General features: G+C 48.8%; 9 protein-coding genes across 9 annotated transcripts; 4 read left to right on the top strand and 5 right to left on the bottom strand.

Moving 5' to 3' along the window:
* Positions 1–15: 15 nt before the first annotated feature.
* On the top strand, positions 16–1,139 carry LYS12 (homoisocitrate dehydrogenase; the record flags this gene model as incomplete). Its single annotated transcript, XM_044810509.1, has 2 exons — positions 16–81; positions 129–1,139. 2 exons carry the CDS (start codon positions 16–18, stop codon positions 1,137–1,139), a joined length of 1,077 nt encoding a protein of 358 aa, XP_044672483.1.
* Positions 1,140–1,600: 461 nt separating this feature from the next.
* Positions 1,601–5,041, top strand: KY384_001982 (uncharacterized protein; the record flags this gene model as incomplete). The annotated part of the gene is made up of 1 exon (XM_044810508.1): positions 1,601–5,041. One exon carries the CDS (start codon positions 1,601–1,603, stop codon positions 5,039–5,041), a length of 3,441 nt encoding a protein of 1,146 aa, XP_044672482.1.
* A 574-nt stretch (positions 5,042–5,615) lies between these two features.
* On the bottom strand, positions 5,616–8,573 carry KY384_001981 (uncharacterized protein; the record flags this gene model as incomplete). The annotated part of the gene is made up of 2 exons (XM_044810507.1): positions 5,616–5,852; positions 5,913–8,573. The coding sequence occupies 2 exons, from the start codon at positions 8,571–8,573 to the stop codon at positions 5,616–5,618; spliced, it is 2,898 nt and encodes a 965-aa protein (XP_044672481.1).
* A 970-nt stretch (positions 8,574–9,543) lies between these two features.
* On the top strand, positions 9,544–11,786 carry KY384_001980 (uncharacterized protein; the record flags this gene model as incomplete). Its single annotated transcript, XM_044810506.1, has 7 exons — positions 9,544–10,001; positions 10,048–10,666; positions 10,949–10,958; positions 11,175–11,283; positions 11,355–11,510; positions 11,563–11,629; positions 11,694–11,786. 7 exons carry the CDS (start codon positions 9,544–9,546, stop codon positions 11,784–11,786), a joined length of 1,512 nt encoding a protein of 503 aa, XP_044672480.1.
* Positions 11,787–12,379: 593 nt separating this feature from the next.
* On the top strand, positions 12,380–14,131 carry KY384_001979 (uncharacterized protein; the record flags this gene model as incomplete). Its single annotated transcript, XM_044810505.1, has 1 exon — positions 12,380–14,131. One exon carries the CDS (start codon positions 12,380–12,382, stop codon positions 14,129–14,131), a length of 1,752 nt encoding a protein of 583 aa, XP_044672479.1.
* An 87-nt stretch (positions 14,132–14,218) lies between these two features.
* KY384_001978 (uncharacterized protein) lies at positions 14,219–15,169 on the bottom strand (the record flags this gene model as incomplete). The annotated part of the gene is made up of 1 exon (XM_044810504.1): positions 14,219–15,169. One exon carries the CDS (start codon positions 15,167–15,169, stop codon positions 14,219–14,221), a length of 951 nt encoding a protein of 316 aa, XP_044672478.1.
* Positions 15,170–15,440: 271 nt separating this feature from the next.
* Positions 15,441–17,524, bottom strand: NOG2 (GTPase required for pre-60S ribosomal subunit nuclear export and maturation; the record flags this gene model as incomplete). The annotated part of the gene is made up of 3 exons (XM_044810503.1): positions 15,441–16,192; positions 16,256–16,334; positions 16,673–17,524. The coding sequence occupies 3 exons, from the start codon at positions 17,522–17,524 to the stop codon at positions 15,441–15,443; spliced, it is 1,683 nt and encodes a 560-aa protein (XP_044672477.1).
* Positions 17,525–19,071: 1,547 nt separating this feature from the next.
* KY384_001976 (uncharacterized protein) lies at positions 19,072–23,288 on the bottom strand (the record flags this gene model as incomplete). The annotated part of the gene is made up of 3 exons (XM_044810502.1): positions 19,072–22,038; positions 22,092–22,755; positions 22,804–23,288. The coding sequence occupies 3 exons, from the start codon at positions 23,286–23,288 to the stop codon at positions 19,072–19,074; spliced, it is 4,116 nt and encodes a 1,371-aa protein (XP_044672476.1).
* Positions 23,289–23,951: 663 nt separating this feature from the next.
* On the bottom strand, positions 23,952–24,653 carry KY384_001975 (uncharacterized protein; the record flags this gene model as incomplete). Its single annotated transcript, XM_044810501.1, has 5 exons — positions 23,952–24,021; positions 24,075–24,111; positions 24,164–24,448; positions 24,521–24,545; positions 24,594–24,653. The coding sequence occupies 5 exons, from the start codon at positions 24,651–24,653 to the stop codon at positions 23,952–23,954; spliced, it is 477 nt and encodes a 158-aa protein (XP_044672475.1).
* Between the last annotated feature and the right edge of the window lie 296 nt (positions 24,654–24,949).

The raw sequence follows: 24,949 nt of genomic DNA, 5'->3' as shown, positions 1-24,949 counted from the left end.
AGTCTAGGTATCGTGATGGCCGCACGGTCGCTTCGTATAGGCTTGATACCCGGTGATGGGATCGGCCGCGAGGTCATTCCTGTACGCTTGTAAGTTAAATATGCGCGACAACCTGCTAATTGGCCTAGGCAGGCCGACAAGTACTGGAAGCAATCTCAACGAGCTTCAAGCTCAAATTCGACTTCGTCGATCTATACGCAGGATTTGAAACATTTCAACAAACCGGCAACGCTTTACCCGACAGGACAGTGAAAGTTCTCAAGGAAGAATGCGATGGTGCCCTTTTCGGAGCTGTGAGCTCACCGACAACGAAAGTCGTAGGCTACTCGTCCCCAATAGTTGCTTTGCGGAAGAAGCTGGATCTATATGCCAATGTACGACCAGTAAAAACTACTGCGACAGTCAAGTCGCCAATTGATCTTGTCATTGTGAGAGAGAACACTGAAGACCTCTACGTGAAGGAGGAACGAACTTTCGAGTCTCCTGATGGGAAGGGTAAAATCGCAGAGGCAATCAAGAGGATATCAGAGCGAGCATCGCACCGCATTGCCAGCATAGCCGGGGAGATAGCTTTACGACGGCAAAAAATAAGAGATAGTGGTGTGCACAGTGTGCACTCGAGACCTCTTGTAACTATTACGCACAAGAGTAATGTGTTGTCTCAAACAGACGGTCTCTTTCGTGAGACTGCTCGTACGGCCCTCTCACATTCCTCTTTCTCGGATGTCGCCGTGGATGAACAGATTGTCGATTCCATGGTCTACAAGCTCTTTCGTCAACCTTCAGCTTACGACGTTATTGTTGCTCCAAACCTTTATGGCGATATCTTATCGGACGGTGCGGCGGCTTTGGTCGGCAGCTTAGGCCTCGTGCCCTCAGCCAACGTTGGAGACGGTTTTGTGATTGGAGAACCATGCCATGGTAGTGCACCGGATATTATGGGCAAAAGTGTGGCGAATCCAATTGCTAGTATCCGAAGTGCGGGGCTGATGCTGGAATTTTTGGGAGAGGAAGATGCAGCCGCGAAGATAGAAAAAGCAGTCGAGAGTAATTTGGACGAAGGAAGACTGCTCAGCCCTGATATGGGTGGCAAAGCCAGGACAGAGGAGGTTGTTGAAGACATTCTCAAGAAGTTGTGACAAGGCGTGGTGTTCTTCGAGCAAACACTAGAATCATCGTGGTGTTTTTAGAAAATGCTGCCGCATGGCATCCATAGTTTAGGAGTTCTTCAGCAAGACTTACTCCATCCTCAAACACCAAGTCGACTATCCGCAAGATTATATGATGCCGGACCATTGCTAAAAAGTCCACCTGCGTCGAAGTGGTTCATCGAAGCTCACCGAGCTCAGATGCTGGCTGATTGCTTGTACACTATCCAGCCGCTTCTCATTTGCCAATCGTCCGGAGCCGAGCTGTATGGAACGGACCGCTTTTACGTCAGTCGAGGCGGACACTAAGTGTTAGTCCCGCGCCAGCGTATCATTGCACGATTGCTGTATGCTATTCTCAGTACACCGATGATTTCTTTCTTTGCACACATTCCGCGTCGCTGGTACTCTGAGGAGGACTCATGCCATGGCAACCCTTCTGAATCGAAAGAATGTCCACTAAGTTTACAACATGGCCGAACTTGTATCGATATCGTCCGGCCATCATAGTCCTCGGTGCTCTCGCAGCAGGGTACGCAATCTATTACCACCATATCTCCAACAATGCAGAACCCTCCAATCCTGGGCTGCACCGATCGAATGCAGTACGGCGACGGAGATCCGACGCGCACCCTTCCGCTCAGTCAGAATCAGAAATGCCCAGATTAGATCGGGATGCAACCGAGCGAGAGACTGTCGCAGATTCGAACAATGAGAGCTCCATAGACGATGAACATGACTCTGATCCCGGAGATAAGGGGAGCCAGAACCTCCTCAAGCTCCTATATCGTATCGCCGAGGACCAGAATAGAAGAGAGGGTTACGTACACCGCGGTATTTGTTGCAATGCGTGTGGTACAGTTCCGATCAGGGGAATCCGCTACTCATGCATGAATTGCCCCGATTTTGATCTCTGTGAAGCCTGCGAAGCTTCTCAACCCCACATCAAAACTCATATCTTCTTTAAACTCCGGATTCCTCGAATGCATCTAGGTCATGAGCCTCAACCAGTGAAATATCCCGGCAAAAATGTATTGCATAATAGACCTTTAGATGACCATACTGTAAAGAGGTGGCATAAGCGAACAGGCTACTCTTCCTCTGAAATCGAGGGTTACTGGGATCAATTTCAATGCTTGGCAGGAGCGGAGTGGCCGGAAGATCCCTCAGGTCATTGCTTTGCAATTGACAGACGCAGCTTCGAGCAATTGTTTGTGCCAGCTAATTCTTCGCGACCACCGCCACCAAATTTGATTTATGACCGTGTCTTCAGCTTTTATGACACAGATAATAACAATTTGATTGGATTCGAAGAGTTCATTACCGGCCTATCTTATCTCAACCGTAAAGACTCGAAATTGAAGTGGAAGCGTATTTTCAAAGGGTTCGACGTCGATGGCGACGGATATGTAAGTCGCAAAGATTTTCTGCGCATGTTCAGAGCCCACTATGCTTTGACCAAGCGAATGACCGGTGAGTTAATCGGCATTATGGAAGAAGAAGGCAACAATGAAGAAGCAGTACAAGAGTTGATTACCAGTGGCTACCCCATTTCGTCAGGGTTCCATCAGTCTACGTCAGGAGGCCCTACATCTCGGGCAGGGGAAGGCAAAAGTTTGGATTTGTATGGCGATTCCATAATCCACGATCAGAAAGGTGCTTTAGATGATGGATACCAAGCGGATCAAAATATTCAGGAAATAGATGCCCAGCTTGCGGAGGAAGTCGATCTAGTTTGGAAAAGCGACTACAAAGCAATTCCTATACGTGACATCATAGCTAAGATCCGCGACGACGCTTGGCCACCGGACATGCTCACCACTGATCCTGTTCGGACAGCTGCATCCATTGACTACCTTCGCAGTATCCACGACGAAAAGCTTCAGCAGAAAATTCGATGGACTAATCTCTGCATATGGGCTAAGTTTTGGCGCAATCGTGAAGCGTGGCGATTACGGTCATCAAAGGATCAAGCCAAACGACGAATTTTTGGACAATCTGAGAGAGCAAGCAGTGTAACGGTGCAGGATAAGGGGTTTCAATTAAAAGGCGCTTTTACGTGCTTTTCGGGGACAGGGACGGACCACAGATATTGGCGAAGCTCAAGATTCCAAAACAAAGCCGAATTTTCTGAACGCTTTACACACCTGATTAATAGCCTGGGTTGGCCAATACTCGAGGTTGAAGAGTTTGGCGCCGAGCTTTTACATATGTTCGAGGAGGGATGGACTACTAATGAGATAAGTAAAACTCTGGAAGGCTACACAGTGCAACAAACAGAAGCCACGGACTTTGTCTTTGACTTCAGCAAGTTGATGCAGGAATTCATTCCGGATGAACTTCAGCCGGAAGAATTAAAATCGCCAAAATCCCCAGCGCGAAGATCTAGATCTTCTTCAAAAGTCCGCTTCGAAGATGGTTTGGCGACAGACGATGATGATCCCGATACCCGATCTGTTACTTCTGTCTCCTCTCGAAGTATTCCCGTCAACGAGCGCTGGGGTGGGTTTGAAATTCCAGAGCCGGAAGAAGATATGGGCGGAGACGTACTTTATCAGATCACGCAAGAGGCCTTGAATGAAGTGATCGATTCTATCTTCAAGTCTCGTGAAGACCTTTGGCTAGAAGCACAAGCTACCAAACGTCAACGTAATCATCATCGAGCCGCGATTTGCAAAGTAGCGAGATCCTGCCGTCCAAACATAATCCAAAGATACCTCCACAGCTTTCTCAAACAAAGCCATTTTAAGATAGATTGCCTGCCGCCCTCCAAGGACGTCTGGTCAGATGCAATGCATTTCTATCGCTTTCTAGATTCGATAGGGGGCAATGATTCCCATTATTTAGGCCGATACAAAAGTGAACAATGCCCCAGTTGTAGCGAAAGATTCCATTTCGGGCAATGCTGTAAGGACTGCGGCATAACAACAGCGTCAGCGGTATACTTTCATCAACAACAACAGGCTATGGATAAGGAGAAATGCAGCTTCTGCGCCGAGAGAGGCAAATCCAGTGACGTTGGGCAAGATGAATATTGCGGTAATTGTGGGTATCCCTCAAGCCATCAAGCTGCGACAGATGAATGGCTGTGGACTGTATTGTCAGCGGGACAAATGCTTCCTTGGGGGTATCATCCAAAGACCCAGGTCTACGCCCATATGTTCAAATGTAAGGATTGTTCTATGTTAAGCCAACTCGTCGATTCAACAATCACAGATGGGAAGCGTTGTCAACTACACAAGGAGGCTGCAAATTTAGAACAATTCCTTTATGCGAATGGTACCGTTCCTTCGCCGAAAGAGCCCGGTGGACATCAGGATAGTCAAGAGAATCTTATAGCTGATCATGCTGAGCGATCGGCGGAGTCACGCCCAAAGGGCTTATCTTTGGAGTACCACACTCATCTACAACAATCCATGAGCACAGAGCCCACGATCGAGCAACGGGCAGCTAAGAAATCCTTGGACGACCTCTTAAAATTCACGGCTTCCGGCAAGACAGATGAGAGTCCAAAACATGTGAACGATCCTGAAGAACAGCACACCGAAAAAGCCATTGGGGTGGCTTCTTCTTCCCTTGAGACGTCGGGCGCAACCAATATCGAAGACTTGCCAGATCCGACGTTGCCTCAAAATCGCCCGAGTATGGTAGCGGGCTCGCCATCAGCTTCTGCGGACTCCTCTGACAAAGGAGAGAGTCGAAAACCAAGCGATATTCCATTTGATGAAGTGACTCTGAAGTTCTGGGCCGCTTTGTCTATTCTAGAAGCCGAGGACGAGCAGCGCGGCGGGCCTGGGTTGCTGTCCGAGCAGGAGTTTCTGGATATTATGGCGGGGGAAAGGGGCGAGAGTTTGAAGTTCGTGGGGGAGTGGATGCGATTGACGGCATTTTGAAGCATTGTAGGCAGGCACATTATGTTTGAGCAGGGTAGCATTTCTAGCTTGTGTATAGCTAGTCATTTGCATAGCGTAGCAGGATTAGTAACGGACGGCTTTACTGGGAGGCCGTCTATGTAGTCAGCCGGTTTGCGAAGGTCATCAAGTAGAGAAAAGTATTTACAACATGTCCCGTATTTCCTTTGCGAATAATGTGGGTCTATTTGCGACTCTTTCATCGAAGGACACTTTTCTTGAGGGCATCTCGAGAGCAGAAGACTATAATTAGGGTCTTGCCATTAGGGGCCCAAATATGCAAAGAATTATAATGTTTACCGAGGGTAACAGGAGAAACCCTTCTCTGTTAAAGGCAGTTTTTCTAACGAGACTGCTTTACCTACTGCCGCGTTTTATCTGGACACTGATATAGAAGAAAGAAAACTGCAACAGCCGTGAGATAGTTCATATACCGAATTCTACGCCAGAACTAGTAATGCATTTATTGAAGGAGCCCCTGCTCGGTCATGCCCTGTGCGCCAATTGATGCGAATCTACTCCAATGGTCATAAGTATATCATATACAAATCATTCGTCACCGCTTCTCGACCAGCAACAAGTGCATAGCCAAGTATGCAATCACGATGAAAGCCGCAGAGAAAATCGCTAGTCCCACCACGTCCGGCCATAGTCCGCTGTTGTTGAAACCAAAGGCGCTAAGTATCGAGGCCCCAGGGACTTCGATATCAAGGCCGTATTTGTGGTCGACGAGGGTGAGGTACTTGACTTCGTTAACGATGAGCGCTTCGAAGCCGTAATGGAAGATGGAGAGCTACCGATCTGAGTCAGCAAGTGCATGAAAGGGAGGGAGCGTGGGTTTAGAATCACTGACCGACTGCAGCCATAATGCCGATTTTGGAATGGCATCGTGGTTAAGAAGCAGACCAGCGAAGAGCAAGCTGAAAAGCATGACCAGACTGCCAATCAGGTTGGCAACTGCACCGTCTTGGAAGACTATGCCAAGGAAAAGACAGATAGCTGCAGCCGCGAGGTTGAACAGGACAAGAATGAGCACAAATTTGAAAAAGGCAGGCCATTCGGGGGTCAGACCAGACATGGGATAGACTATGGCACCCATGATGATGGGAGGGATGAGACGAAGCGGGACAATGTCGAAGGCGACCTTGGCGGCGAAGTAGGTGATAGGTGCGTAGTAGCCATTGGCACGCTCTCGGAGGAAGAGTAGCCGCTCGTTTGAGAAGACGTTCAAGCTGGTCAATGTACTAAAGCCGAAGAGAGCCAAGACGAAGAAGAACAGCCCGAGCCGGTTCTGGAAGCCTTTAATGTCGTCTGTCAGGCCATAGAAAAGACCACCCGAAAGAACGGCGAGAAGAATGGCGATGGCGTAGTGGGTGAGCATGAGCATGGGATTTCGATAGAGGTTCCGCCACGTTCTTTGGGATAAAATCAGAAATTGTCTGAAGTACCCGATTCTTCGGTACCCTTTGATTGAGCCGGAGACAACAGGGTGGTCGAAATGCCCATTGATAGAACCGTTGGCATTTGAAGAACCATTCATTGCCGAATGTATGTCTTCTCGAATCGTTTTTGCGACATCAGAAGATGAGTAGCTTGAAATTAGGAAATCCAGCCCATTAATCTCATAGGCTGGAGGAGGCAATTGATGTGGATCGTCAAGGATCTGAGGCGGAACGTGGCCCTGTTGTTTGGACATCCTGATGAGGTCTTGACTGTTCCTGCGAGTAATGTTGGTGTCCGAAGCCTCATCATCCGTCTTCGGTGTGGATGGTGTCTCACCACCAACAGAGCTCTTTTTACGGGTAAATAGCTGCCGATCTTGCCTCTGCTTAAGAGATGGTTTCCTTCTGTTGTGAGGCCTGCGGATTGACTCATTGTAACTCCCATAGCTCATATTATCGGTACTGAGATTTGATGCACTGGCAACAGATTTGATAGCCCTAATGCTGCTATTCTGAGTCCTCATACCAACGCTTCCTGTGTCAAAGCTCGCAGGACCGCCATCTTCAGTGGGGGTCTGAGCAGCGTCCGCATGCATGGTCAGATCTACTAGATAGTCGGCAATGTTGAAGCCTGGCGGACATGCGTAGCCAATGTTGTCAAAGTAGGTTTGACAGCTCGTGTAAGGGCCTGAATAGACCGTCCTACCTTTGGCGAGCAATATTAGATGGTCGAACAGTGCAACGATATTCGACCTTGGCTGATGGATCGTAAAGATGACCGTTCGGTTGTAATTCTTGGCTAAGGTCACCAAGCAGTCTACCACGTTGAATGCATTGAAGGCGTCGAGCCCACTAGTAGGTTCATCGAGGAAGAGTATGCTCGGACTTGTCACCAGTTCGCATGCAATTCCGACGCGACGCTTCTCTCCACCAGAAATACCACGTCCCTTCCCCTCCTCAGAGCCAATGAGCTGGTCCTTGATTGGCAATATGCCAAGCTGTTTTTCGACTTCGTAAACCTTCTGCTCCTTCACAGAAATGTTCATATGGCGTGGCAATCGGAGCAAGGCGCTCGTCATAATGGTCTCGTGCACAGTCAGCGTTGGCAGCAGAGTGTCATCTTGATCAACGAAGCCAACGACGCTTCGATATTCACTATCACCAACTCTCTCGCCGTTCACACAAAAATTGCCTTCGACAATACCCCGCTTATTTTTCCGAGCCAGGATATCGAGGAAAGTGCTTTTGCCAGCGCCCGATGCGCCCATGATGGCCATGAGTTGTCCAGGTAGAGCAATACCCTGCACATCTGTCAAAATCTGTTTTCCGTTGAGTTGATATGAGACATGTTCAAACTGCAAAGACGCAGGCCTATGTTCAGCCATCATCTGTGCCATGTCCTCGTCAGAATCGTCGGACAGGTGGATTGGTCCGCCTCTAAAGGATCTTCGTGAGAGAAACCAAATTCCCAATATGACGAGAACGACGAAGAGAGCGCATCCAGCGATGACACCTGCTATCAATGGCGTATTGATCTCTTTGACAGGTCGTGTATATCCCGGAACATCTGTTTGATAGACGCATTCTCCAGAGTGGCATTTCAGCGTGATGTATTCATCTCCGAATACGCTCTTGATGAGATCATTCATTGCTGGCTCTTCGAACTTCGTACCGTCCTTTGTCTCGGTCTCGATCCTGGTAAGAGAGGCTGGGCCCTTGATCTCTTGATCCAAGAAGTCTCCAATATCGATCGACCCCTCCTCCCCACAGAGCATCCGGCCAGGTACACAAGCGCAACGGATGTTTTCACAAGTATACCGCGTAGTATTCTTGTCGTAATCGGTCTGATACTTGAAGTCGCAAGTATCGAGAGAGCAGTAGAATGACTCAACTTGTCCGATCCAGAACTGAAAGTCGCACGTTTCCTCTTCTGCGTTGCAGGTAAAAGTGATCTGAGGCGCCCGGTCCTTGAGCTGGTCTATTATCTTCCTGTTCGTCACATTGCACATTTGATGGTTTTCCTTGTAAACCACACCTTCTTTGTAACAGACGCCTCCCGTCTTTTCGGGCATGAGAGGATCACAGGCTTCATTTGTCTCACAAACGTTGCAGTTGATCCCTTCCCAGCCTTCATCACAATCGCATGTATCCCCCGTTCTCAGCGGCCGTTCGCTACCGTTCGCCAATGAACCGCAAAGTGGTTTGGAACAATCCTCTGCACCAAAGCCCGGAGGGCAAGAACATTTGCCATTGTACTTGTTGCAACCAGAGAATTGTGCACACTGAAAGGATTCAAGATTGCAGTTGAAGCATGGAGGGCAATCTGGAGGTCGGTCGTCTTGGAGTGAAAAGCTTGTCTGGAGGAGGTCGGATCTGGTGAAGTTTGTGTACGCGAACGAAGTCCATAACAGCGCAAAAAGACCAGCCGTGCTAAAGTTCCGCCGCCGGAAAATCATGGGGCAAAACGCTGGAGCTTGGAGGGAGAGGCGTGGCAGCCTGCTGGAGGGTGAAGTGGCTGATGAATGGCGGCCTGTCTAGTAAAGGTAGGTGGACGAAGCTTGTATGATCATGACATGATGCCTGGCTGTCAGAGGAGTAAATGGCGCTGAGTTGCGGGCGATCCTTTGGCCGGACCAAGTGGCGATGAAGATGATGGTCGTCGGTTGCTATTGCGGCAACATGGCGCTAGAAGGCTTCTAGCTTCCATACACTGCAAATCATTCGATGACGCTTTTAATTCTAACCTCCTCTTTCATCTGGTCAGGATTTGAGGGACAATCCGATGTGAATCAGCATGGCATCCGCGACAGTAACGCCTTTCGCCGTAGAGCTGGTGAGTCCGTTACTGCTCATTGTTTTTGCCCCGCCACCTCTTTCAGCAATCAAATTTGCACAGGCAGGGGCACTGCCCAGTCCAATGGTCTTCCTTGCTACTTGGACTTTGCATGCGTGTGATTTCATGTAGGCATCAAATATAGCTCGCACATACTATCAGTACCTCTGATTCCTTGGTCCCTGTGTTGATTTGCGCTGCGTCAGTGGATGAATCAATACGAAACCAAAGCCAAATACAACATAGCTGAGACATGTGCTTCGTCAATTTCGATCAGTGAGCTGCAAGAGCTGTCAGACGACAGGAAGAATGTACCATTAGCGATTTCTTCGAGAAAACTAACATATGGGTCAATACGTGGATCTGCTGAACTCCGTGAGAACCTGGCGAATCTGTACTCGTCCAAAGCACCGACACCACTGACTTTGGACAACCTTCTGATTACACCCGGAGCTATTGCGGCGAATTTGACCGTTCTCTATGCCATGGTTGGCAGAGGCGATCACGTCATATGTCAGTGGCCAACCTATCAACAACTTTACGCCGTGCCTGCCAGACTTGGTGCAGACGTATCTTTGTGGAAAGCAAATGAAGCGAAGAACTGGCATCTGGACATCAATGATCTAGAGGCCCTTATTCGACCTAATACCCGACTCATAATTATCAAGTATGTTACTTAGAGTACTAAGCTAATTGCTTGTTGACGAAAAAAGCAATCCAATAAACCCAACTGGCCAGATTATCAGTAAAGGAACATTGCAAAGCATCAGTGCCATCGCCGAGAAGGCAAAAATTACGATCCTTTCAGATGAGGTCTATCGACCGTTGTTCCATTCAATTTCTCCGGCTTCGGATGACTTCCCGCCTTCTATGCTGAATGTCCCATATTCGAAGACAATTGTGACAGGATCAATGTCCAAAGCATACAGTCTGGCAGGCATTCGAGTCGGATGGATCGCAACTCGCTTAGAAGCCATAATGAGTGCATGTGCAATGGCCAGAGACTTTACTACCATAAGTGTCTCTCAGCTAGACGATCAAGTTGCTGCATTCGCTTTGAGTCAGGACTGTATCCACAACCTCCTGTCCCGAAACCTGAAGCTCGCCAAAACTAATTTAGCGCTCCTAGAGCAATTCGTGGACAGTCATAAGTGGGCATGTCAGTGGACGAGACCGGTTGCAGGTACGACCGCATTCATCAAGTTCGTGAAGATGGGCCGTGCGGTGGACGACGTAGTCTTCTGTAAGGATCTCATAGACAAAACAGGGGTCATGTTCTGCCCTGGCAGCCATTGTTTCGGCGACGGGGAAGACTTGAGAGGATACGTCCGGGTGGGGTTTTGTTGTGAAACGAGGATGCTCGAGGAAGGATTGGATCAAGTGACAAAGTTCATGAAAGAATCATTCGAAAGTCTACCGACAAGGGAATAAATCAATTTTGAGAACAGTGACCGAAGCCTTGTATGGACATCCCATACATGTAGCCCATAGGCAAGGCTAAATGGACGGGAAGGCTGAGTAATTATTGAAAGAAGGCTTAGAATTTAGCGTCTGCTGTTTAGAGGGCTGACCTCATCGGGAGCTATTTACCAACTTTGCGGCGAAGAGGCTTAGGTTATCACCAGTATATCAAACAATTTTCAGCCTGGCCTGGAGATTTCCATTCTCAACACAAGCTCACCTTTGAGCTTCCCCCTTCCTGTCCACTTTTTCGAGACCCACGGTGACGCTGGGAGAATTGTACAGCCTTCCACTCGCGCCTGATCAGCAACCCGTACAGAACACACGATTTCTTGTTTGGACCCACAAGATTGATACTCTCGGCCTTTGACGGCTCAAGGTTTCATGATGTCTGGGGAAGCATGGCTGTACTTACTGGCCGTCCTCATAAATGCGGTCAATCTGTTTCTCCAAGTGTTTTTTACTATCATGTACAGTGATTTAGAATGGTGAGAACGGGCTTCCATGGTGCTCTACTGCCTACAGACTTGTATGAGACTAACGTGCACCACCTTCCCAGTGACTATATTAATCCTATCGACCTCTGCAACCGACTCAACACGTACATTGTTCCTGAAGCAGCCGTCCACGCTTTCCTCACTACGCTCTTCCTCATCAACGGGTACTGGGTGGCTCTCATCCTCAATCTGCCTTTGGTAGCATACAACGCAAAGAAGTAAAGAGCCTTTGAATAAGCAGACGGAGGGATCTAGCTAATGTGCTGTCAGGATCTACGAGAATCAGCACCTGTTAGACGCTACGGAGATTTTTAGGAAGCTCAACGTTCATAAAAAGGTAAGAGAAACCTTACCTGATGCGCTACAGTGCCTGTTAGACGTATGTACTTACGCTTTTCTAGGAATCGTTTATCAAACTCGGTTTCCACCTCTTGATGTTCTTTTTCTACCTATACAGCATGATTGTTGCCTTAATACGAGATGAGTCGCATTGACTAGAGGATAAGTTGCACAAGAGTATGAGGCAAGGTAGCTCTTCGTGAGCGTCAATCTAGATCAATCTGAGGCTATGAGAGTAGACGGAGGTGGACATGAATGAAAGCCAGTGAGCCGTTTGATTGTACAGAAGATACCTCAAGAGGACACTATCGTTATCGCAGCATTTGTGAGCAGTCCTGGATACCCTGTAGAAGTTGATGCGATAATGCAGCGGTTTCCGTTTGCGCAACGAAGTCGCGTGATGCTGTGACTTCTACCTTTGTTTCCCCGTTGCTAAACGTAGCCACATCAGGTACGAACCGGCTAACTATGCCGCTGAGAAGCTCATGACTCAAAGGCATTACCATCCTCATCCTTGCCAATGCTTTAATCCCTCTGTCAAAATCGAAGGCCGGTTTCGCGTAGAATAGCAAGATAGGCACCTTGGGCCCCTAGAAATTTCCCTTCTCAGGCTGTAACGTGGGGCTCCCCCCCTAATGGCCCGCCCGGATAAATCCAATGCTTGGCGGAGCCGTCAACTGTCAGTCTTTTCCACATTTCTAGCTTGCAAACACTGTCACATCTGCCGATTTGTCGCTCCCACCTGACAATGTCTCTCTTAGGGGCTGATTATGCCTCGAGCGAAGATGAATCGCCCTCGCGATCAAATGTTCTGCCCAAAGCCGCCGCGACGAAGATTGTTGCTGCTCCGGAGGTGACTTTAGATGTTTGGTCCTACGTCTTCAAGAGCGTTGTATTTCAAGCTAATATCTTGCAGGACCCCATGCATCGACAAATAGCCCTGGCTAACCCCACTGGTACGGCCTTGACGTATAATGTCAGGCACGAGTATCTATCAAGACCGTTGCAAGGGCCTGCAAACCCGTTCAAACTTGCTCAACCTGAAGGGATGAAGCGCAAGAATGTCCTTACCGGGTACGCTTCAGAAGCCGCAATCAGCGATTCGACATTCAAAACGCAGCATCTTACTTTTCAGAACCGAGGCTTTGCTCAAGAGCCAAACGCTAACGGCAACTTTGTTGGGGACCTGGAGTCATTTAACCGCTTTGACGGCCAGAATATTGTACAGTCGAGGCCCACAGGCATGAAGAGAAAGAGGGAGCCCAGGGGTGATCCTAGTATAATGGAAGGAGACCGCCAATACCGAGGTCCTTGGGCAAGGCCGACCAACGAAGCCCTTTATGATGAGAGAGACGCCGCGGAAGGGGAGGAATTAGCTAGCGATGAGGAATATGTGGAGGAAGAGTCTATTCCAGATATCTCAGCTCCCATGAACAAAGCGTCAACAGCTTACGAGAACGATCTGACGAACACCGAGTCTACGCAATACGACGGGTCACAGGAAGCTGACTATATGGGCCGTTCATACATGATGCATCCTCCTAATAAACCAACTGAGGTTGAGAGATGCTATTACCCGAAGAAATTAGTGAATACCTGGAAACATGGCTCGAAACCTATCACAGCCATTCGCTTCTTTCCAAAGACAGCCCATCTGCTGCTCAGTGCCTCCGCCGATGCCAAAATCAAGATATTCGATGTCTACCGCGAGCAGGAGCTTTTACGCACCTACAGCGGCCACGTCAAAGCTCTTACGGATGCAGAGTTCTCTCCAAATGGTAGTCAAATGCTTTCCGCAGCACTGGATCGATACATGAAGCTCTGGGACGTGGAGACAGGAACATGCCTTTCACGCTTCAAGACAGGAGCGATCCCTCATGTCATCAAGTTCAACCCTTCAGCACCACACGAGTTTGTTGCTGGTATGTCAGATAAAAAGATTGTACAATTCGACACCCGAGTTCCTCCCGATAGCGAAAACAGTCTAGTCCAGGAATATGACCACCATCTTGGTCCAATCAATAGTATTACCTTTGTTGACGAAGATCGACGGTTCATATCCACCTCGGACGACAAGTCCCTTCGTGCTTGGGAAGTGAACATACCTGTCCCGATCAAATTTATTGCTGAACCATACATGTACGCCCTGACCCGCGCTGCATTACACCCATCTGGCAAGCATGCTGTCTTCCAGTCCGGAGATAATCAGATAGTCGTCTATGCAGCAGGCGACCGATTCCGGCAGAATCGCAAGAAATTATTCCGCGGTCACAATACGTCAGGGTACGCCGTCGATGTGGATATTTCACCAGACGGAGGCCTTGTAACCTCCGGGGACAGTGCTGGATACGTCTGTTTTTGGGACTGGAAGACATGCAAGATGTACGAGAAGATCAAAGCCAGTGCAGAAGGCGCTATTACATGTGTGCGATGGAATCCACAGACGACCTCAAGAGTCGCTACAGCGGGAACGGAGGGTATCATTAAATACTGGGATTAGGTTTAGGTATATATTCTCTGGACGCTCAATATTCACAATTTCCGACCCAGCTCCATTCACACCAAGTAGACCACATCCCCGCCCCTTCTACACCTTTCCCCCCGTCAACTCGTCTCCCAACTGCTTCGTCCTCTCATCCGTCAATTGATCCCTCACGCTCCCGTCCACCGCCTTGTTACTCCTCGCCCGCCGTCCCTGCCCACTAGTCCTCAACAACTGCTCCGTCGAATCCGGCAAACCCAGGTGCCAAATATTCGCCCCCTTGGAATTATCATTCGCAAACGCCATCTCATCATCAAACACATCCGTGATCAACTTGTCCAACTGCTCCACCGTAGTCACAAATTTCCCCGAGCTGACGTAAAGCTTATGCAGCATATCCTTCCTCTCCTCCTCCTGTGCCTCTTTCTGGTATACCACGTTCCCCGCCTTTGTCGCGAGGCGCTCCTCGCGCTGAGGATCCGGGAGCAAGACTTGCTTCTTCGGTACTTCGGAGGGGATGATCGTCGGCATCGTCAACCTCTCATCGTCTCGCTCGGGCGCATCACGGGCCGCGAGGTTGTAAGCTTGTGTCCTCGAGCTGCTCGCCAGCATCCTCCTCTCCGTGGCGTCTTTGCGGAAACGTAGCTCGATGAGACTTTCACGGATGTTTTGACGACGCCGCTCGGATTGCCGGGATTTATAGCTCATGAAGTCCTTTGTTTGAGGGGGGTGGGTCTTTTGGAGTGTTCGAGACCGTGGCTCAGGTGTTAGGGAGGCGAGGTAGGGGGCCGTGGTCTTGTCGGGGTCATTGGGGCGGAAGATCTGGCGGGGAACGGGCAGGGTGCCTTTGATCCAGTGTTTGTAAGATGGTGGAGGCTGGACAGGGCGTGGAATGGAGATGAATTTTGGTGACTCGGGCGGGATCGTTGAGCGTGAGGATGCCGCTGCTGGGGCTTGAGAGTTAAGTGTAATTGAGAAGCGCCGACGTGGAGCATGGTGGAGGCTGTGTCGTAAAGTACAGCACTGAGAGTTCACGGACACTGGTCGAGCCGCCATTTTGAAGCTATGCGGTATGCCTTTGTGAAGTCGAAAACATCGAGAAAATCATTGATACTAGACGCCGTAATTTTGGGCGTGGCATTGAAGGCCATTTTCTTCAAAGTACACGGTCTTTTACTTAATGCAAGGACAGTGTCTTTGGGGTATGACATATATACTCAGCGTGGGGGTAATTACAGCTGAAAAGGCAACCAAACGAGAAATTGCTAGTCGCACAGAATTTGATATTCGCATTATACTGCTATATGGTATCATTGGAAGCCGGCCATCAAGCTGGCGGTGGCTCATGAATTACAGTCGCGCCGCCGCTATCTTCAGACATGTCTTCGTCAGATTCGTCAATATCGTCGAATCCTCCAAATTCGGCATCATCTTGCACGATGTGGTCTTCGGAGGCTTCGTCAAGCTCCTCGTCATCTGCCCTCCTGGTGTCTATCCTTCCCATTTCTCCCAATTGTCCTTTCCTACCCTCAATACCTTTCTCCTCCTGTCCCTCTGGCATCGGTGGTGGCGTGAACCAAGGAATCTTCCCTCTCAAGAAGTCATGCAGAACCATCTTCGCAACGCCATCCACATCCGCTTCACCACCTTTCAATAGCCTACCGCCTTTCCTAGCAAGTAGTTCTAGGAATTCCGTGGGAGAGTTGTAATTTTTAATTTCGTAAGTACGTTCGATATGCTGTGGTTTCACGCGTTTTAGTACGGTAGCGATATATTGCTCTGGGTTCTCCACATTCTCGACTCTGACGACGCCACGTAAGAGAATATCCTCGGGTGAGTCCCCTTGATTTGGCGGTACGACGCCAGGGCAATCAATGAGGTAGATTCGCTTCATCAGAGTGATGTACTGCCAAACTTTGGTTTCACCTGGTATCGGAGCAACGGTGCAGACTTTTTTCTTGCGCAAAGTATTGATAATAGAAGACTTGCCCGTATTAGGGTAGCCAACAAACCCAACTGAGATTTGTTTGCGGCCAGAATGAAGAGAAGAGAATTGCCTTAGTAAAGTAATCAGAGATCCTAAGTAGTCGGTCACGTCAGCAGCTTCTGAATAGTACGAGGAACTTTCCAAGAATCACTTACCTTTGCCAAAAGAATTGGTGATTGAGGCATGGAAGGCCAGCGTGGGATATTCTTTGGAAAGAGCTCGAACCCAGGACGCCTATGATGAGTATGAGCTTTACCACAGCCTTCATTGGTAGCATAAGTGACCAGTGGCAAGGGATTAGGTATGTACGAAGCATTACTAAGAAGACATCCATCAATCTGCCACAAGAGCAGCAGCGAAAACCTTCAACTCAAACGCAACGTGCCCATGTTCTGGTGACCACCCCATAACGGAGTTAAGTCTGCACAAGGCAACGAACAGGGATTAATCTACCAAAGTCGTAACAGATCTGCGCTCCAGAGAGTAGATTGCATGCAAGATGCCGGAGGAAGTCTTGACTTAACTTTGGAAAGTGATTGGGAGGAAGAAGATTGAGGAAAGATCAAACTTACGGCAACACCAGTAGGCACCAGATCGCACTTGTTCAGCACAAAGATCAAATGTTTATGCGGTGCGTCTTCCTTGATGAACTTCTCTACAGTCCGACATCTCGTTCCAAGCGGATCTCTCGCGTCCAGGACGTGTATGACCACATCAGAGGAGTCGATGACCTTGTAGAGTTCGTTCCATATTCGCTTACTCTGCCCTTTCGAGAACACGGGCTCAATGGCTGTGCTCATGGCAGTGTCTGTTTCTTGCTCCTCTTCCTCACCATCTCGCGTCTCCGTATTTGCTTCCCCACTAAGGTACTTCGTTTGCTCTCGTTTTTCCAGATAGCTACCATACATCTTTTCTGATTCGGCAGCGAGACCTTCCATTGAGCCAGCTCCTATCTTCACTCGCTTTCGCTGCGCCTTTGGTCCGAAGGTGTCCCCGAACGGTGCGGACTCGACCTGTATCTTGGCCTGATGCTCTTTCAGTCCATTCTTGGTCTCATTGTCTCTGACCAGACTCATGGGCAGCTTATTCGACTTGACCAGGACCTGATACGGATCGGAGGCGCGCTCGGCCATGGCTTCTCGAAAAGAGTTGAGCACATCTTGGGAGATGACCCTTGTGTTTCCAAACCATTTACGATTGGGCTCGATCCTTGCTTTTGGCTTCTCACGGCTCTGATGAGCGGCAGCTTTGACGATTTTGCCACTCGCGTTCCTTTGGGCTTTACCTTCTTTGAACATATTGAGCGTCTTCGCCTGCTTGGCCGTCCTGTAAAAATTTTCTCCTTTGGTTTTGACATTGTTCATCCCATCCCCCGTCTTCGCCTGCTTCTCTTTGCGAGTGGCTTCTTTCTTACCGGTCCCCATGTTGATGGTCGATGCTGCTTACAGCTGAACGTTTCGTACTGGGTGTGGATGGAGGGTGAAATGTTTTGAAATTATGCATTGGTGGGATCACCCTAGAGCCCTAATGCAAGTGCCGCAAAAGGGCAGCTTCCGCTCCGAGCGGCAGGCTTAAGGTTCCCTTTAGGCTCAAAATAGGGCTACGTGCCCAAGATGTCACGTGTCTCAGGGCGAAGTCTTTCTCTGATGCGCGTACATATATATATTCAGCGCATAGAACTATAATCAGCCACGGGCTGTGCGTGATTCAATTCAAGCGTATCTATGATAAGCAATTTGGTGAGTCTGAGGATGTGTGCAGCGCTCAAAATGTGCATTGGTAAGGTATATTTACTCTCATCATTTGCATTTCGCCCTATTCTGTGCTCTTTTGTGACTTTGAACACGTTTGAACGAGTGAATTACAACGCAATTCGGCATTCAGTATGTCAATATTATGTTCATTTGCCTTGCACTTCTTGCTTGCACTTTGCACTCTCTTCAGCAACGTAGTGAGCCGAACCCTGCAAGGCGAAGGGCTCTTAAATGGGCTAGATCCACGAGCCATCTCCAATACATCCCTGACAGATAATGATCTTCGCAACTACTTATGCAGTTCGCCATCATTGGAGCCGTTACCCTCGTATCAAGGGTAAGCAGGATTTTGCCATCGAAATGACTCTTGAATTAAGACAACTCTCTCAGAGCTAATTACGATTGCCTCATCCTCGCACCTGGGAAGATTCTAGGCACCTTATTCGGATTCAGACTCAATTCCGATCTCTCTATTGACAAGAACGATCTATTCCATGCAGCCGCCATCGCCACCGATCAGCTGAAGCAAAAGGCAGTCGACACGGGCAACAGCTTCCTGCCTTTGGAACCCGGATTCCAACCTCCATTTTTGAACTTTACCATCGGCGCCGTCTCCATGTTGATGGAAGCCTTCCCTTGTATTGGCATATCTGGAGAAATCATCGCGGGCCGACATTCCAGGATCGTGCCTATGCGCTATAGCGATGCTGTATCCATCATCGAGGGGGTCATGAGTCTGGTGGCCAACAAGGCCCCGAGAGATCCATTTATTGGCTCGGGTTACCTTTTTGAATCCGACACCGACATTGTACCTGTCACTCCAGCACGGGATTACGCCTACATGGGACGCTTCTATTGGTACTCTACTCGTCACCCGGCTCCAAGTCGTTGGTTCCCAGGTTATGTTTGCACTCAGACTTCGATGTCAGCTTCGAATATAACGGAATGAGGTACGCCCATGTTGGGCGGATAGGATATGATTGATGATAATGCTGATCAGGAACATATGATATCTTTACTAGGCACAAAGTAGAGAGACCTGAGATCCTGGGATTAATCAATTCCTCGGAGGTTTACTATATACTGTTCAGATGTGCTCTGCGGAATTCGCAGCGTCCTCCAAAGACTTAAGCCGAATAAACAACTAAAATGATTTCAGACGCGGAGCAAGATTCCCGATCAATGATTCAACTCCGACTCTCAGCCACTCAGCTCCTTCAATCTCCCTCACCTAAAAGCCTCTTCAATCTACTTCCCTCAGCTCTCATCAATCGCCCAAAAGACCCTTTCTCAACGACCCTCCCTTCGTCTACGACAGCCACCTCCCCACAGACCTCCATCATCCGCTTCTCATGCGTGATTGCCAGCACACCCACGCCCTCCCTCCTTAATCGTCCAACCAGCGCTCTGATGATTCCCGCCGTTTCATGATCCAGTGCACTGGTCGCCTCATCCAATATCAACAATCTAGGTTTCCTCGCAACGGCCCTTGCGATTGTAATTCGCTGCTGTTGTCCCCCGCTCAAACCTGTTCCACCAGGACCAATGAGGGTAGCGTAGCCATTTGGAAGGGAGGTGATGAATTCATGTATTCCTGCTGCTTTAGCGGCAGCTTCAATATTGTTGGCTGACGTCAATATAGAGTGCTCGGGTAGGGCGTAGGTGATGTTGTCGGCTACGGAGGCCGGGAAGAGAGTTGGTTGTTGCGACACGAAGGAAATATGGGAGCGCAGCGTGGGAAGGTGAGCGTTATGTAGAGGAATGCCGTTGATGGTTATGGTGCCACCGGAGATGGGGTAGAGGCCCAGGAGGAGGGAGGCGATGGAGCTTTTGCCGCTGCCGGAAGAGCCAACTAAGGCGAGACTCTGAACGGAGTCCACGGTCAAGGATAGCGAAGTGAGAGCTGGGAAGGTTGGTCGAGAGGGGTAAATTAGTGAGACGGAGTCGAAGTCGATTTGGTTCAGGTGGGCGAGGCGAGCATGGCCTGTATGCTCGTGAGAATTGCGATAAGGGAGATACGAGAGCCTGAGGAGACGGGTAGCTGTCGTCCGTGATGAACTGATCTGTGGTATAAATGCGATGACGGCATTTGCGTTCGAGGTGCTGAAGAGGAGCATGGTAAGCACCGTGAGAATATTCTTGAGAGCACTTGGGTCAGCAGCGGCGAGTTGAGCGCCATACCAGAAGATCAAGGCTGTGACGAAGAGTATTCCACTATCAGAGAGACCGAAGAAGAACCCTGCGTATCCAGAGCGTTTCAGTCCTATTCTGAAAGCCCGCTTTGTAGCTTTTAGGCATTTTCGATGAAAGTAGTCCTCGGCAGTCAAGGCTCGTACGGTGCGAATATTACTGAATGTCTCGTTGAAGACATTACCCGCATTTGAGCCTGCATTATTACTTTTGCTCTCCCATTTGCTGCTGACGACTTCGAAACAACGAGTGACCCCATACATGAAGGGGGACGAAGCAAGGCCGACGAGAGTAAACTTCCAGCTAAGTGACAAGCTCCAGATTATAGCTACTGAAATCATCACGACTGCAACGAAAACGAAGCCGGCAAATCTCCCCAGAAGATTTCGCATTTCTTCAGCGTTGCGGTCGAGGCATTCCATCAGATGCTCAAGCTTGTTCTTCTCCAGCTCGAACCAGGACTTAGGTTGGTCGAAGATCCGCTTCAAAGCTTCCACACGCACAGAATCGATCCAGCATTGACTACAGTATTCGAGTAGATAGTGCATAGAAAAAGATGCTACTGCGTCTACCGCCGCGACTGCAAGGATGGAAATCGACCATTTTCGAGCCTCTGCTGAATGTGGGTTGCCCTCTTGATGTATCAGAGTGTCAAGTAGTTTTGCGAATACCCAGGAGAACATCGGAGTTGCTGCCGCGTGGACAGCAGCAATAATGAAGCCAAGGATCAGTATCAAGCGTTGAAAAAGTGTCAAGGAGGGCCAGACTGTCTGCAGAATTGACCTGATTGTAATGGTTCCTTGACTCTTCCGTTTTGTATTATGAATGCGTCTGTGACTTGATCCTTGGTCAATTGAACGTAGAGCAGTTGATAACCTGTCACCCTGTGCAGCCCTTCTCGACTTGCGTCTGTCAGCCGCTCGACCTGATATCCTCGGGATGGGAAAATCTCTAAATTGAGTTTTTGAACCTGTGAACAAGTTCGACATCTGGATCAAGTCAGAATTTGTTGTATGCGCTGTGATCGATCTGAAGCGAGGAGACTTTGGCGACAACACCATTGGGCGTCCAATATTGAAACCTGTGGGTGAAAAGGGCGACAGAGGTATTGGTGAGCCAATGGAAGTGTTTGGCACCTTCGGCGAATTGAACATGCTTGGAACGAATCGTGGCTCTCGTGTGGAACCTTTGTCAACATCCATCGGCTCATCGGGAGCAATTGGCCGACGTATCAATTCATCATCATCCAGAACATCGCTGTTTGGATCTTGAACCAGAGGATCTTCTCTATTGGCCATTGCATTGAGGGATAGTGTATCTGTAGCGTCTAATGTGTGCTTGAAACCTTCTTGAACAACCTGGCCATGCTCCATCACATAAACAAAATCATGATCCAACACCTGAGACATGTCATGAGTGATGATGATGGTCGTTTTACCTCGGCGCCATTCTCTGATGGCTTCCACGACAAGAATCTTTGTCGTATGATCCAGAGCGCTCGTGGCTTCATCAAGGATAAGGATCGGTGTGTCTCTGAAATGTGCACGAGCTATGGCAATCCGCTGCTTTTGACCCCCACTCATTGCATTTCCACCAATGCCGACATTTGTCTCCAGGCCTTGTGGTAGGTCTTGGACAACGCCTTGTAGGAGTGCCAGTCTGACAGACTCCTTGACCTCTTCCAAGCTAACATTACGCCATCTCTGGCGGCCAAGGGCAATATTTCTGAAGATAGTTTCATTGAATAATACGCTCTGCTGTTGCACGAGGGTGATGTTGTTCCGAAGCCAATGAAGGTCGAGTAACTGTAATGGGTTACCGTCGAGTAGGAGGTCGCCGGTCGTTGGAGCGTAGTAGCGAAGTAATAGATTGCTCAAAGTGCTTTTGCCAGATCCACTTCTGCCAACTACGAAAGTAGTCTCTCCTGCAGCAAAGAAAAGGTTGACATCTTCTAGAGCTGATTGGCTCGGCCGTGAAGGATAGGAAAAGGACAGCTATGACGAGTCAGACACTCAAAGTCAAAAGCAGGGTATCAGGAACGACTCACATTTCGTATCTCTATATCTCCATCACAGTGCGGGGGTACGTGAGATCCAAGCATCCTCGTGACTCTACGGCCCCTTTCGATATGTATATGAATGAGTTTCAGAGTAGCACCTGCGACCTTTCCGTTCTCAAGGACAAGAAGTTGCGGAAGTATTTGCTCTACAGCTTGTGCAGCCATCAGTGCCGACATGAAAGCTGTCACAATATCGCCAGGCTTCTTTTTGCCAATATTGACAAGATGACTACCGTACCAAAACCCTTGTACGAACATACTCATCGTTACTAGGCGAACCAGCCCTATTTGAAATGCGTTGGCCCGAGCCTGGATGAGAAACGACCTCGCAGCTCTACTGATTGCCTTTGAATACTGCCAGATCTCTTGGTCTTGACCATTGAAACATTTGACCGTATCGATAGCCAAGAGGGCGTTGGTTGCCATCTTTGAAGCATGAGTCAAGGCAGTGGTATGCGCGTCCACAGCAGGTTGCATACTCGCTGAGATCCATGCTAGGAAGATTGCTGATGCAGGAACCGCTGCCAGGGTGACAAGGGTCAGACTCCATGCGTAGTAGAAGGATATGCCGAGTGCTGCAACAGAAGTCACAATATTCTGGAGGGCAAAGCCCAGGGGCTGTGAGGTAGCAGTCTGCAGTTCTCTGATTTGGCTGCTTACGATCAACTAATATGTCGAAAATCCTGGAAGCAGTGCTTACGTTTGGAGTCGCGATACCAATGCCTCCACGCCGGAGGTGCGCTTGTCATACCACTCCATTTCTCTGCTCAGCATTCCAGCGAAGAGTGTCTCTCGTGCGGTTTTCGCTTGCAACTCCCCAACCATGAGCCAGAGGGCGTAAAATGCACCGTTCAAGACACCGCTTACGCCGCCCAGACTGCATAGAGTAATACTATATTTCAGTACTTTATGCTTGAGGCTGTCTGCACTGACTTGACCAGCTCCAAATGACGTAAATTGGTCAAACAATTTTCCTAGATATATCGCTAATATCGGAATGACGAAGCCAGAAGCGATCGAGAGGATCAGTGCCAATGACAAAGGTAGCGCATGCTCCTTAGATGAAAAATTGAATAAGTCCCACAACGTTGCGCGGCCAGCGCGCTCGTCTTCGTCTGGATCAGCCTGCACATCTACGTCCCCATCGGCATCGTCGGCCATGACATATTTAGCCTTCTCTAACATGGTACAAAGCAAAACTTAGCGACGAATGTAGCATAGCAGAAATGGTCACGCCCGATTGCAAAAATATGGTACAGAAGTATACCTAAGACAGTGTATAATGTCATTCGCTACTCAAGAGAAGATCATGATATTCGCAAAGGTACTTGACGGCAGATGGAAAATCAGGGTCGTATAAACAGAAACGTACCTGAAGAGACCTTACTATTGTGTGGAGAAACCCATATACTTAGTATTGTTCGGTCGGATGACACCCCCAGCACCGAACGGAAGCCAACAAAGACAAAGAACCGTAGCTAAGTGGTATGAAAGGTCTTCGAGCCAAAGAGCAATTCGAAGGAATTTGGGTTTAAAATATTGAATCGAGTTTTGGTTATTCGGATTTCGTGTTTGGTGAATGACTAGGGTGTCAAAGTTTCCACTTCTATCTCACTTAGACCGAGGAATCAAGAGAATGAACATAAGCAGTAGAAAGTCATGAGTTCGAAAAGATGAAGTAATCGAGAGGCAAGGGGGTGTGACATCGATGTGAAGTCAGCTTGCCTTCAAACAACCACAAGAAGCTGAGAAAGTTGGAGACGATAAATTACCAATTATGGCTGATAAGTCTTGCGACAACATTCTAAAACCCGCCGCCTCATTGAGTCATGATTGGGCCTATATAGCTCATGTCTTGTCGCCGTTCCCTGTAGATCTGGTCTTTTCGTATATCCAGTCGTTTAGACCGTGCCGATTACTGACTTCTATTAGTACGGCAAGGGACATTCGTTGAGGAGAGTTGATCCTTACCGCGCTATCTCAATCGCGTAGAATTGCATCCGCATGGCTGGGACACTTGTTAATTTGAGGCTCATGTTATAGGCATAGATACAACGGACCGAAGATGGTGTCCTTCTCGTCATACTCCGCCTTAGGACTCTTCCTCAGCATAGTTCCGAAATTGTAATCTTCCACTTTCTGTTCGTACTGCATCATGAAGTTTCGCCATCTCTCTTTGCCCTCCTTGCTCTTCATCTCGTCTTCGTCTAGCGTTGCAGCAGTGTCTAGTTCCGGAAAGTCTTTTTTCAAATGTTCATATATTTCATCGTCAATCTTAGTCAATCGAAGCTTTGAGCCTGGCATCTTTTCCAGAATTGACCAGTACGTAGACATGTGTTGAACGCCTCGAAAAAGGCAAAGTTAGCCTTGAGGTCGGAGCTCGCTGAGCAAGGGCGGGCGCTGGAAGGTTGGCGCACATTTGACAGCGAACTGCTGCTCCATCTATTGGTCGGTCAATTTCGAGTTCACCGAGTAGGGTGGACTTCTTACCTCTTCGAAATTGCCTGCATCATCTGGATTAAGACTTGAGTCTGCTGGGCCTAACGACATGTTGAAATCTACTTTCTTACTTCCGTAAAGCCGCAAGAACCATACAATATGAGGTCACTCTTCAGGAAGAAAACTTGGAAACTTAGATGACAATGGGTGCAGTGGTTGATAAGTGGGAGCCATGGGAATTAGGCGTTGCGGTTACGGAGGAACGCGTCAATTGGTGACGTGCAGATCTCATTGGTACTGCGATTCCTTTGAATGTTAGATTTCCTACACGATTTCTATGAGAGCTAAGCTCCGAGCGTCAAAATTTGATAGCAGTGTCTTGCCATGTTCCTCCTTGTCGCTGTCAT

The sequence above is a fragment of the Bacidia gigantensis genome (genome assembly GCF_019456465.1).
Source record: "Bacidia gigantensis strain McMullin 20006 chromosome Unknown contig_134, whole genome shotgun sequence".
Classification (NCBI taxonomy): domain Eukaryota; kingdom Fungi; phylum Ascomycota; class Lecanoromycetes; order Lecanorales; family Ramalinaceae; genus Bacidia; species Bacidia gigantensis.
The sequence above is the reverse complement of the archived record's forward strand: the minus strand, read 5'-3'. Positions and strand labels throughout refer to the sequence as shown.